The following is a 13,675-nucleotide window of genomic DNA, read 5'->3' on the forward strand; positions in this document are numbered from 1 at the left end:
ACAGTTCCCACCATTTCACATACTTGGTTATCCAAGAGACACATGTCTGCCCTCATCACTTTTGCATTCATTCTGTACTGACAGAAATCCGAACTGAATTTTGGATCATCATACGCTGTTACACAATCAAAAGAATCCTACTCTTTTGCTTTATGTGTAAGATCCTCAAGGGCCCATAAGGGCTACAAATTGAAGCACTGTTGCCATCAGAAGGAGTTACACCTACTAAAACATTTGCTGTAACAGGAATAGACATTGCTGGATCATTATTCATAAAAATGAAAGAAAAATGCACAAGCCACATATCACTCTGTTCACATGTGCTACCATGAGAGCAGTGCACCTCAAACTCTGTAAACACCTGTCAACAAATAAGTTTCTCGAGGTATTCCAGAAGTTTGCTGCCAGTCATGGACTACCCCATATGACCAGAATGAGATTTTCACTCTGCAGCAGAGCGTGCGCTGATATGATACTTCCTGGCAGATTAAAACTGTGTGGCCGACCGAGACACGCAGGCAAGTGCTCTACCATCTGAGCTACCAAAGCACGACTCACGCCCGGTACTCGCAGCTTTACTTCTGCCAGTATCTCGTCTCCTACCTTCCAAACTTTACAGTAGCTCTTCTGCGAACCTTGCAGAACTAGCACTCCTGAAAGAAAGGATATAGTGGAGACATGGCTTAGCCACAGCCTGGGGGATGTTTCCAGAATGACATTTTCACTCTGCAGTGGAGTGTGCGCTGATATGAAACTTCCTGGCAGATTAAAACTGTGTGCCCGACCGAGACTCGAACTCGGGACCTTTGTCTTTTGCAGGCAAGTGCTCTACCATCTGAGCTACCGAAACACGACTCACGCCCGGTACTCGCAGAAGAGCTTCTGTAAAGTTTGGAAGGTAAGAGACGAGATACTGGCAGAAGTAAAGCTGTGAGTACCGGGCGTGAGTCGTGCTTCGGTAGCTCAGATGGTAGAGCACTTGCCCGCGAAAGGCAAAGGTCCCGATTTCGAGTCTCGGTCGGGTGCACAGTTTTAATCTGTCAGGAAGTTTCATACCCCATATGATGATTTACACAGACAATGTGACAACACTTCATGCCACTGAAATGGAACTAGCACAACTCTGAAAAGTGTTAACTACCACGAATACTTACAAATTTCTTACCCACCACAGTATTATACGGAAATTCATTACCTCCTGGGTGGCTTGGTAGGGAGGATGGTGGGAAAGAATGGCGGGATAAAGTATTGTCTCAGAAAGGTATTGGACTCACAAGGTTCAGTGAAGAACAACTGAACAGTATACTGATTAGTACTGGAAGCACTATGAACTCAAACCCCATCATACAAGGAGATGAACTGACTCTTTCCCATTTTCTGAATGGAGAGAAACTTGCAGCAATTTCAACATGACAAGAGCCTGCATTGAACACGAACCTAGTAAAAGGAATTCCAGTTAGTTAGTACTGACAATTTCTGGAAATGCTGGATGAAAGAATAACTGCTGGAGCTGATGAACTTCCATGATGTTAAACGTCCATCAGGATGGCTCATCAAATTCTGCCTAGGAACATTGTTCTGATACAAGAGGACAAAAATCCACAACCCATGTGCAGAAAGAGCAGAATAGAGAGAGCACTATCACAGAGAGATGCGAAGATAAGAATAATAATCGTCTGCACACCATATGGTCACATGGTCATTTGTACGGTGCAGTTGGTTGAACCCTTAGAGGTCAACCGTGGTGAGGATGAAGTTGAGGAAGGACATACCTTCAAGAAGTATCTCTGACTTGTTGACTCCTAATTATGCAGTTCTGTGACAAGAAATGAAATTTGTTATGGATCTAGTGCAGAACTGACTTGCTGACTCCTAATTATGCAGTTCTGTGACAAGAAATAAAGTTTGTTATGGATCTAGTGCACATTGTCATTACTGTATTTTCATGACACAATACACTTAGGTAAACAAATGGAAGTACATAGGATACTTGCTGCTGAGACCAGTATGAATAAATTAATACAATATCACATTTTACTCCTGTGGCAACATGTATAGGATACTTCCGACATAGGCAGAAAAGCCTGTGAATTCCTCCCCACTATAAGGGAGAGGCAAAGAATGAGATTCCTTAACCAGTTGGGTTATTATAGAATTGTAGATGTTGAAGGTATACAGATAATCATGGAACTGATTGACACAGAGGGAATACTGCTGACATGCCATTCTTTACAGCAGGTTATTCACCAGAGTAGTTTCAGGACAGACACAGTAGTAGGAATAACCTTCAATAATTTTGACATATTGGTTCTGCAAGGAAATGGTGACCTGACAGAATGAACAACTGTGAGAAATGTAGCTTTGTAGTCGCAAAAGCAGTAGTAATAGCAGCTGAATAATTAGTTATAGATGCAATAGTAACTGTGTAGTACAAGATAATTTTTTCTTTCTTTTATTGTGTTTTTTAATTCCAGTGTAACAAGAAGTATTAATTAGTATAGGCATTTTTGTTATATGTGTTCAGCCAGTTTTAGCTACACAAAAAAGATATAATTGAAAAAATAAATAATTAAATAAGTATTAGAATGAAATAGTGTTCCATCATTATGCCACACAGAAAAGGTGAGGGAACATGATCACAATAAGTAAGACCTCATCACAGAGAAGAAGGAAGAGAAAACAAAAATTATCTCAGAATGAACATGTAACTGACAGCTGAGGGAATTGAAGGAAATTAATGTAGCTGGAAGAAAGGTTGTGCACCAATACACCTATGAATGCCAGGTTTAATTGCAATGACACTCAGTTCAAGTATGCCATTCATTTCTCATTGTCATTACTGATCACCACTTGCTCCTCAGTCAATGTTTTTTCTCCTGTAGTATAGCAGTATTACATGAATAAATGCTATTGTTAGCTCTGATGAACAATTCATACACAAAACAAGCATCAGTGTATGTTGAACCTAACTGGAGGTAAAGAATGGCATTAGATTTCACACAATTTCCATATTTGACAACCTTCTGCTTCCTGTCTTCGATAGTCTTGTTCGAAAGGGATAAACTAAATCTGTGGTGACTATGTGTTGGAGTTTACAGTCTAATGCCTGAGCCTTCCACCTATTTGGATTTGCATTTTTATCTTTTAGAGGTGGTTACTGTAATGCTTTAGAGGGACACTATCAACTCTTATGCCACTACCAATTAATGTAGTTCATAAAAGATAAATAATTTATCAACTGTAACATATTGATGCTGACTGAATGAGCAACAGCACATTGTTTTATGCATATTGATTCAAGCTGTATGTATTGTACTACAACATAGGCACAGTTGGTAAAAACTTGAAATCTGGCTTCAGTACTGAATACAAAAATTGTACAAGGCACAGCACAAAAAATGAAAGTTATAACTTACATGATTATTGATACCAAACACTCAACTACTTGCCTGGGTTAAGGTTAAGTAACATTTGTCTGTCAGTGGTGTATGCACCAGTTTTAGTGTACTTCCTTGGTACTCAAAGGTATATTTGAACTCAGCATCTACCATACGAACTACAGTTGAATCACCATTCTGGGAATAGAATCTGGAAGAGTATAAAGATCATATCATACATATGTTAATTTTGTGTTATTGTCAATAAATGAATATGCATAAGGTAATACTACCAAAAGCAAATACATGGAAGAACAACCACATCATTTCATTAAATGATGGCACCATAAACAATATAATTTAATTTATTGCAATATGAGAATTTAATTAAAACAACATGCATGCCTTCTTATACACATTTATTGATTTGCACACTCTGTTCCATAGTCTATTACAGAGGAGAGCCTTCAGAGTTCTGGAGTGAGTCATATTGTAATTAAGAAGCCGAAACACAAACACAAGGCATGTATGTCACCACTTAATTGTGACTAGTGATAATCCACTCACAGTGACAATTATCAGTATTACAATACCAGGTAACTGTTTGTGTGTCAAATTGAAAATGAATGCAGAAGTGTACACAGCCACAGTACACTGTCATTGTTTATTTATTTATTTGTCCATATAAATCTCTTTTTCAGTACACATATCGTACACAGGATATTGGACAGAAAATATTTTTATCTATTGGTTTTTCAAAAATCAAACATACATTATTTAAATTTGTATAACAAATTGGATCTATACAGTTAATAATTACAATTTTTAAATACTGTATATTTTTAACCTACTTCTACAATTAAAGATACAAATTACATTTTTTCTTGCATGAGATATTGCGGGATTCAATAGTAGTAGTTTTTCAGAAGGGAGCCTGTTACAGACTTTTTATAGCTCTGTAGTTCAGGAAGAGATTTTATATGTCTTGGTAATCTGTTGTATAATTTTGTTCCGGCATGATATACACCTTTTTTTGCATAGTGTGGTGTTACAATGATTAATGTGTATGCCACTGTCTGAGCTGATACTGTAATGATGGACACTTTTGTTTTGAGGAAAAAGGTTTTCTTTTCTCAGTATACTTTTTTTGACATGCATGACTACTTCCAGTATATGAATGCAGAGAAGGGGTAAGATCTTTAGATCTTTAAAGACAGGTTTGAATGGTTTTCTCCTGCTCACTTGTTTCATTATTCTCATAACTGCCTTTTGCTTCATGAAAACTGTTATGGCCTTGTGTACATTTCCCCTGAAAATGATACCATATTTCAGTATTCAATGTACACGAGCAAAGTATACAGCACTAACCGTTCCTGCACTAGTATTGTTGCAAAGAATTCTTACTATATAGGTCATTTTTGCTAGTTTTGAATTTAGGGATGTGATATGAGTGCTTCATTTAAGGTTTTCCTTTATATGAATCTCAAGAAATTTAGTTTCATTGACAGCACTAATGATCTGATTATCTGTACATATTACAGTTGTGGTACATTTTTATTTTGATCTGTGTGGAAATTCATGAGTATAATTTTTGGGGGATTAACTAGTAGCCTGAAAAACATATACCAAGCATCAAAGTTAATTATTATTAGTATCCTGCACAGAAGATTGGCAAGTGATAAGTACATAGGCAGGATAAACAATCACATCAGAGAGCAGTGCAACAGGCTTGGTGCAGTGTTCGTGGATTTGAATAAATTTATTAGTGATAAATGTCTAGGACAAGATGGACTGCATCTGAACTGACTAGGATCAGCAACATTCAGAAATCTGTATAGTGATATATGTAAGATCATACTTAATAAGGGAAACTAGTATGCAAAGATGGGATTGTAAAAATTGATAATGACGTTGAAACAAAAATACACAAACAACGTTTCAAAAAGGTAACAATATGTTCTTAATGCACTTGAACATAAATAGGTGAAGTTCAAATTACACAAATGGCAGAGAAATAAAACTTAATGACTTGCGCATCAATTTGTTGGAAATGCCGAATATCAAGACTGTATACTTGATTGAACACTGGCTTACAAACGACAGTATCAAAATCTTAAATAACCTCGATAATTTTTAGGTTGCAAAAGCTTTTGTAGAAGTAATTTAACTCGAGGAGGATCGTGCATACTAGTGGAAAGATCAATGGAATTCCCTTAATGAAGAATGTATATTTGAAAGCCACAGTGTAGAGTTAGGGCAAAATGTTGTAATTTGATCTGTATACAGAATTCCGGGTGCAGAAATAACGAAATATTTTTTGTCAAAATTCCAGTGTCTATTGCAAAAACTTCAAAAAGAAATCAAGAAAAGAATCATAATTCTGATTTCAACATGGATCTAGCCAGTGAAGCCAATAACTCAACAAAATTCATTGATATGATTCAAATATCACATTTCAGCGCAAATTTCTCAGATTTCACTTCAGTAAACGAAGTGTCTGCAAGTGAATGTTGTTTAGATTTAGGACTTTCTGATCATTGCACTCTGTTTATGGAGTTACCAAAAACAATAGAACCTTGTTCGAAAAAAACCTACACCAAATGCCAGCTCAGCAAAGAAAATATAAACTTATTCCATCACAGATTAAACAAGGTGGAGTGGTCTATAGATCATAGTATTTCATGCTTTGAAAATTTTGCTACTTTTATGGAAAAATGCCTGCTCATTTTTAATGAAACTTTCATCCTTACTGTACATCATAAAAAAGTAGGAAATAAGGTAAAGTGGATTACTGAAAGAATAAAAATCTCAAGTGCAAGAATAAGACGGCTACATAGGGAACTAAAACATAATAAAAGTCCTGATTTTGTTACCTATGTAAAATATTACAAAAATATTTTAAAAAAGTTTGTAATGGCAGCCAAAGATCTGGCAAATAATAGATTCATATTGGATAGTGAAAACAAATCAAAGGCATTATGGTCGGTGATCATAGCTGAAACGGGTGCCACAGCTAGAGGCCATGAAATTTCTGAAATCAAGATAGAGGATAAAACTATTGTAAATCCTACTCAAATTTCTGAATTCTTTAATGAATTCTTTATAAACGTAAACAAATCTAATGTCAATGTAGCAGATTATCCAGACACGGTAAATTTCTTCAACGGTTAGCAACCTGATGGTGAATTCTTCAGTACTTTTACAAAAACTAGAGTAAAAGATATAGAAAATGTGAGACTGTCACTAAAAAGTAAAACATCAGCAGGATGGGATGGGATACCAACAAAATTGTAAAAAACAGTCTCTAAAATAATTGTGCAGCCACTAACTACAACAATTAACGTGTCCCTTCAAGAAGATTATTTTCCAGGAACACTGAAGTACGCAGTAGTTAAGCCACTATTCAAGAAAGGCACAAAAGAACACATGGGAAACTATCGTCCGGTCTCTCTTCTTCCATCACTGTCACAAATATTTGAGAAGGTAGCCACCATACAAATTCAAAATTTCATAGCAAAATTTAAAATAATTTCAAAAAATCAGTATGGATCTCAAAAAGGCAAAACCATAATATCTGCTAATAATAATTTTGTTGATAAAATTAGCTTGTCTCTAGACAACTCACTGCAGGAATTTTTGTGGCCTATCTAAGGCCTTTGATAGAGAATCACTCCTTGCTACTTTGTAAACTGGAAAAGTATGGAATTAGGGGCACAGTATTAGAATGGTTTAAATCCTATCTAACTAACCGAAGACAAAGAGTGGTTATAACATCAGAGAGAGGAACTTATACTTCAGAGTGGAAAACCATTTCACAAGGAGTACGCCATGGTTCTGTCTTAGGTCCCATTCTGTTTTTGTATTAGTAGTAGTAGTAGTAGTAGTAGTAGTTTTATTCATCCGTAGATCTCTTTTTACAAGGATATAGGACATGTCAAAGTATTTACGAGCTTAGATCAATTTACAATAAGCTAATTCGTATACACATATATTTACAGACTTCTAGTTAGAGACAATCATTAGATTTTACTCCTGGTATACAATAATTTATTTACAAATAACTCATTAAATAATGTAATGCCACACTATTCACTCATATTTCACTATCAGTCACTGCACACACTATACACACATTGTTTCATAAATGATCTGCCACTTAATATTGAGTGTCACTCAGTTTTATTTGCAGATGACACATCTTTAATCATTGAAAGTAACATTACAGATCAAATTCCACAAACTGTATTAAATACTCTAGAAAACTTGGATACCTTGTTTGATTTAAATGCGTTAAAATTAAACGTGGGAAAGACTCAGTTAATGCAATTTAAAACATAACAAGCAAAATTAAATGATATTCAGGTCAGTCACAGAATCCAGGATTTGCAGGAAGCTAGCTGTGTGAAATACCTAGGAATGCAACTAGATAAAAATCTATCATATGGGTCACACATACAGTGCCTTGCAAATAAATTAAATAGCCTAGCATATGCAATGAAAATATTGTACAATGCTACCAGTATGGGCATAAGAAAAGTAGTATATCACAGCTACTTTGAGTCAGTAATAAGGAATGTAATTGTATTTTGGGGTACCTCAAACCATATGTTTCGAATACTAAAAGTTCAGAAAGCCATCATTAGAAGTATGCACAATGTAGGGTGAAGAAAATCATGTCACCCACTCCTAAAAACTCTGAGTATACTAATTATTCCCTCACTATACATATATGAGCTAATTATCTTTGTACACTGTAACCCTGATTTATTTGTAGCAAATCATTTTCAACATGATTACAACACCAGAAATCAAACTAATTTTATGCTACCTACCTGCTGTTTAAATGCTCAAACTCCACATTATATGGCTATGAAAATTTATAACAAAGTGAAATGAAGAGAATTGCTCAGCATAAATTTACTAACACTGAAAAAATACTTATATGAGAAACTAGTGCAGAAATGTTACTATTCAGTAGAAGAATTCATAAATGAAAACCTGAAAATTTGAACAGGAGAGAGCAAATACTTAGGACTGTTAATCTTAAAAGTTTGTTACTTTTGAAGAAAAATTATTAACTGCTTAATTAAGTAATTATTCAGTATTGTACATTATATTACTGGAATTATAAGGAAAATTGTAAACCAGTTTTTGTGTTTTGACAAGTCTCCTGTACTTTTAAGTCAATGGCTTGAAACTGTATGTAATGAGACAATAAACTTCTACTTCTACTTCTGCTACACTTCTTTTGTAATATCTTTTGCAGATGCAGTGAGATTTTCTTCTTTATTTCCTTCAGTCAACAGGGTAGTGTCATCTGCAAACAGTACAGGTTCAGAATCCCTAATGTGTGATGGGAAATCATTAATGGATACCAAAAAAGAAGGGGGCCTAAAATAGACCCCTGTGGAACGCCATGACTTAGTTCACATGATTCTGAAAGGTGTATCTGGAGTTCATTTCTTTCCATGCACTTAATTTCAGTTACCTGAGAACAATACTCCAAATATGATTTAATCCACTGATTTGGCACATCTCTTACACCATACCGTTCAAGCTTCCTCAGGAGCATACAATGATAAATCGCATCAAAGCTTTTGTTAGGTCCAGGAATAAACCTGAGATATTTCTGTGGTTGTCCACTGCATTTAAGACATGGTTTACCTGGTTGAAAGTGGCTGTTTCCATTGATCGCTGTGGTCTGAAGCCACGTTGACATCCAGAAATAATATTATTCTTGTCGAAGAATGTATTTAGTTGTGAAAGGAACACTTTTTCAATAATTTTCGAAATTAGTAGAGACACAGGCCTATAGTTAACCCTACATTGCTGAGCACCTTTTTTATACAGGGGTATTACTTTTGCCATTTTCATTTGCTGTGGGAAGACACCACATGATAAGGAAGAATTGCATATGTCTAATAAAGGAGAGAGTATATGTCTTGCTGTTATTTTTATAGTATAATCTGAAAAATCTTCAATACCAGTTGAATAATTACTATTCAGTAAGTTAATGGTATTTAGGAACTCTGTTGGGCATACTGGACTGAAGAACAGGGCTATATTACTTATTTTAATAGATGAAAATTCTTTCCATGTCTTTATAGTTGGCTTTCCAAATTTTTCCTTCACTAATTTTCCAACAACAGTTGCATAATAAGAACTGCCCTAGTGTTAGTGACAGTCTTGCCATCCTGTGATATCACAATATTTTTGTGAGTAGTCTTCTTCCCCGTAAGATCCAGCACAGCTTTCCACATGGACTTAGTTTTACTGGATGGCATCGTAATATATTTGTCATTTTCCCTTATTTTTGCCTGTTTTATGACATGTTTCAAAACTAGCTTGTATTTTTTGAAATAACTAAGAAATTCTGGACTTCTGTCAGTTTTTGACTGCAGAAAAAGTTCCTGCTTCCTTTTACCGATACTCTAATTCCTGATGTAATCTAGTTTTTGAATCTACCTGTGCTTCTGGAAGAGGACTAGAGAGGTGTAGGAAAAAGGGAAAGTCACCCAGAACCGTATGTCAGGGGAGACTTACCACATGGGATGAGAAGGAATGACTAATTGTTGGGGACTGCAGCAGACAGGATTTGAAAACCTAAGAGCCTAAAGGTGGAAGATAGAGTAATATCAAAGGCAGAGATTACTGCTTAAACAATGTGCATTAGTTAGTATGAGTAAAAAGCACTGTACATAACAAAGTGGGAGGGAGGCAGTGAAAAATAGATGGGAATGACAATGAAAGATATAGTAAACTAAAACAGAGTGAAGAAGAAAGTAGCTACTGTGAAGAAATGTTAGACAGAAGAAAATAACGTAAATTAAGGGACATATTTACAGCGCTAGTTTACACCTGCAGAGTCCTGAGAAATTTGTGTCTGGAGGAAGAATTCCAATAGCGTGTGTAATGAAACAGGCAGAAGGTTACAACTGTCATGTTGTAGAGCATATTCTGCAACAGAATATTGCATGTTGCCAGTATACACCCATTCATCCTAACAATAATTTGGTGGTATTCATGCCGATGACAAAAGGCTGAACAATGTTTACAAAACAGCTGGTATATGGCGTGTTGTTACTCCCTCTCGTAGTATGTTTTGCCAGTTACAGGGCTGGTATAGGTGGTGGTAGGAGGACGTATAGGGCAAGTCTTGCAGCAGGGACAGTCACAGGAATAAGAGCCATAGGGTAGTAGTTGTATTATCTTTAGGTATTAATGACTTGACGAGAAGTAGCGACTCAGGCATGATTTGCACTATGCTCTTCCTATCATTAAGTTATATGAATTAAGAAGTTAGAGAACTCATTAGAAAGATTAAACAAGATATTAGATTGAATAATTATTTTAGTGATAAGATTACTAACAAGACAACAGCATTACAAGCAACCGGCTATATAAAGAAGGTACTCTATTCTGGAAGGCAAAAGAAGGTAAGTCACCATGAAGATATGTATCCCACAAACAGTAGAGAGAGATCTGATATCGGTTATCAACATAGGCTATAGTCATTATGACATATAAAAGTATATACAACAGGTGAACAAATTCTGTTATTGCAAACATATGACAAGAAAAATTAGGGAGGTCTTACAATGCTTATCCACAGACGAATTTCTTTGTACTAATGCCATCATTATATTGACTTCTTATGATAGACAAGAAATTCATAAAACACACACACACACACACACACACACACACACACACACACATAATTCATCACTAAATTACCTAAAGCAGAAAGAGCCTACTTCAAACAAAAGAATTGAGTCATAAGACTCCTCTGATAATACTCTTTGCTTTTGAATTAAATGCAGTAAATTACAAACTACAATGTATTGTGTCTACTTTGTAAACCTAATTACTTATTTGCAATAATTTTATGTTGCATGAGATCTTTAATGTAGTAAAAACTGTTTTTAGTAAATATTCTTTAACATATATTTTAAATTTATAGAGTTTCTGTAAACTGTGTCAGAGAGTGAAGGAAGATGATGTAGTTATCTCTTATAACTTGTTTCCTGTAATACCTAAAGCACCACATGACTGAACTGCTGGTGATTTTGTCGTCAGAGCAGGGTCACATATATATCTTGTGCTTGGTGCTTGGTCAAAATATGTTGCGCTTTATCTAATTAAACAGGCAAGTATGCTCACCATGATACAATGTCTACCAGAATATTTTAAGGATATAGAGAAACCAGGATGATTGTTAATTGATAATGGCACTTGATTAATTAGTAATAATTTTAAATATGTTCTCGCATGGGAAGGAGTGAGACATGTAGCTATCTCAAGCTATCCCCGCAATCCAATTCAAGTGAAAGAATAATAAAGGTTTGGGACTATTACGTAGAACATACTATTCGGAAAAAAACATACTTTGTGGCCACAACTAGTTTCTGAATTTCAGATGATAATAAATGAGTTATCACACACTGTTATTGGATTACCTACAATAGAAATCATGAATAGAGTTTTTGTGGGAGAAAAGTAATTGAAATTATTTAAGGTATCCATCTGCACCCACAGAAAATTTGAAAGACACACATAGAAAAGTAGAACAGCAAATACATAGACATGCAGAATAGAGGGTATACAAGTTTAATAGGGAAGTACAGAGTCCAATGTTCAATGTCAATGGGTTAATGTTTCTTTAAGATCATCACCACAGTTCCCATAGAAGAAATAAACTAGTATTGTGGACCGTACAAGACTGTGAGTATCCCACACGCAAAAGGTGGTAAATTTTGTAGAACACTACAACAGGCCAAGATAAAGGTCTATACAATGTTGATGTGATAAAATGATTTCAGTCCTCAGGGGAATCTGCATTCTATGCAAGTCTGGCTGGCTGAGCACATCTGTCAGGCGCCGAGTTAACTGTTCTATTATTTCCATGTTCGTTTTTCATAGAACCGTTAATTTGCTCTTTTTAGATCCTATAATCTTTTGAAAAATATTGTCTCTGACAATCCTATTGTAGATTATAACAATGAAAATAATCAGTTTTTGATAGTATAACGTAACTGTATAGATAAAAAATCTACTCACCAAGCAGTGGCAGGAGAACACACATGTAAGAAAATGTTTTTTGTATGCAAGCTTTTGGAGCCAGTGGTTCTTCTTCCGGCAGAAGGGTTAAAGGGGAAGGAAGAGGGGTAAATGAAAAGGACTGGAGGGGTTTAGGAAAAGGGGTAGAATTTAGAAAAGTCACGCAGAACCCTGGGTAAGGGGAGACTTACCAGACGGGATGAGAAGGACGTCTGGTAAGCCTCCCCAACCCGGGCTTCTGGATGACTTTTAAACTCTATTCATAATTTTCTTAAATCTCTCCAGTCCTTTTCCTTCACCATTCTTCCTTCCTCTTCAACCCTTCTGCTGGAAGAAGGAGGTACTGGCTCTAATAGCTTGCATACATAAAACCTTTTTTTATATGTGTGTTCTCCTGCCACCATTTGGTGTGTAGATTTTTGATCTATAAAATTACATTATAAATCCTATTCTGGAATTAGATACATGAAACACCTAAGTCAGACCAATGCATGTATGTTGTGTACAAGAATATACACAATCACTCATAAAATTATACCTCATGTACAAATGAATTACATGCACGAGGTGTGACAATAAAGTAATGAGACTGATTTTCTTTGCAAGTTACGGCAACCCTGTAGTGTTGCATAGGCACAATATCTTTGACCTTGGTCTATAAGCTGCTTCTAGTCCAAGCAGCATATCAATGCAACTGCTCAGTCATCAGTTGTGCTGTAATAAGTTAACACGTGTTTGTGTCTCTCGTCACGAAATTGGAACCGCATAATATTGTGCAACAGTATGCCATTTCTTTTTGTGTTAAATTGGGTGAAAACGTGACGACAACTTACAGTAAGCTTCAGAAAGCTTTTGGAGAGGAGGTTATGTCAAGAGCTCAAGTTTTTCGTTGGCATCATAAATAAAAGGAGACACATGTACTACTTAGTATTCATCCTGATAAGTACCTTTAACGTGATAAGTTACAAATAGGGTAAGAGTGAAAGAGAAATTCAGATACAGTAAATTCAAGCTAACCAAGGGGCCAATGCCATAGAGTATTCTTTGTAAAACAGTATTGGGATTCTGTAAACATGGTGACTTATTTGTTTTCAACTTTTTCAGTTGGTTCTCCATGCCATGGATGCCCATTACTATGTCCTTATTAAAGTAATCTGTGTGATGGTCAAACACCATATGTTTCTATGAGCCTCCTACATGAACATTTTCTTAACTACGAAACCAAAAAGTTCAGATTT

The 13,675-nt window shown here is 35.7% G+C and overlaps 1 protein-coding gene across 1 annotated transcript in view; it reads right to left on the reverse strand.

Moving 5' to 3' along the window:
* The window catches only part of LOC126328907 (cytoplasmic dynein 2 heavy chain 1), a 906,666-nt gene that overhangs the window by 466,102 nt on the left and 426,889 nt on the right, over nt 1-13,675 (reverse strand). Inside the window, exon 31 of the mRNA XM_049996078.1 lies at nt 3,450-3,588. Coding sequence (XP_049852035.1) covers nt 3,450-3,588 — 139 coding nt within the window. The remainder of the gene's footprint in view (nt 1-3,449; nt 3,589-13,675) is intronic.

Source organism: Schistocerca gregaria, chromosome 2, assembly GCF_023897955.1.
Source record: "Schistocerca gregaria isolate iqSchGreg1 chromosome 2, iqSchGreg1.2, whole genome shotgun sequence".
Taxonomy (NCBI): Eukaryota; Metazoa; Arthropoda; class Insecta; order Orthoptera; family Acrididae; genus Schistocerca; species Schistocerca gregaria.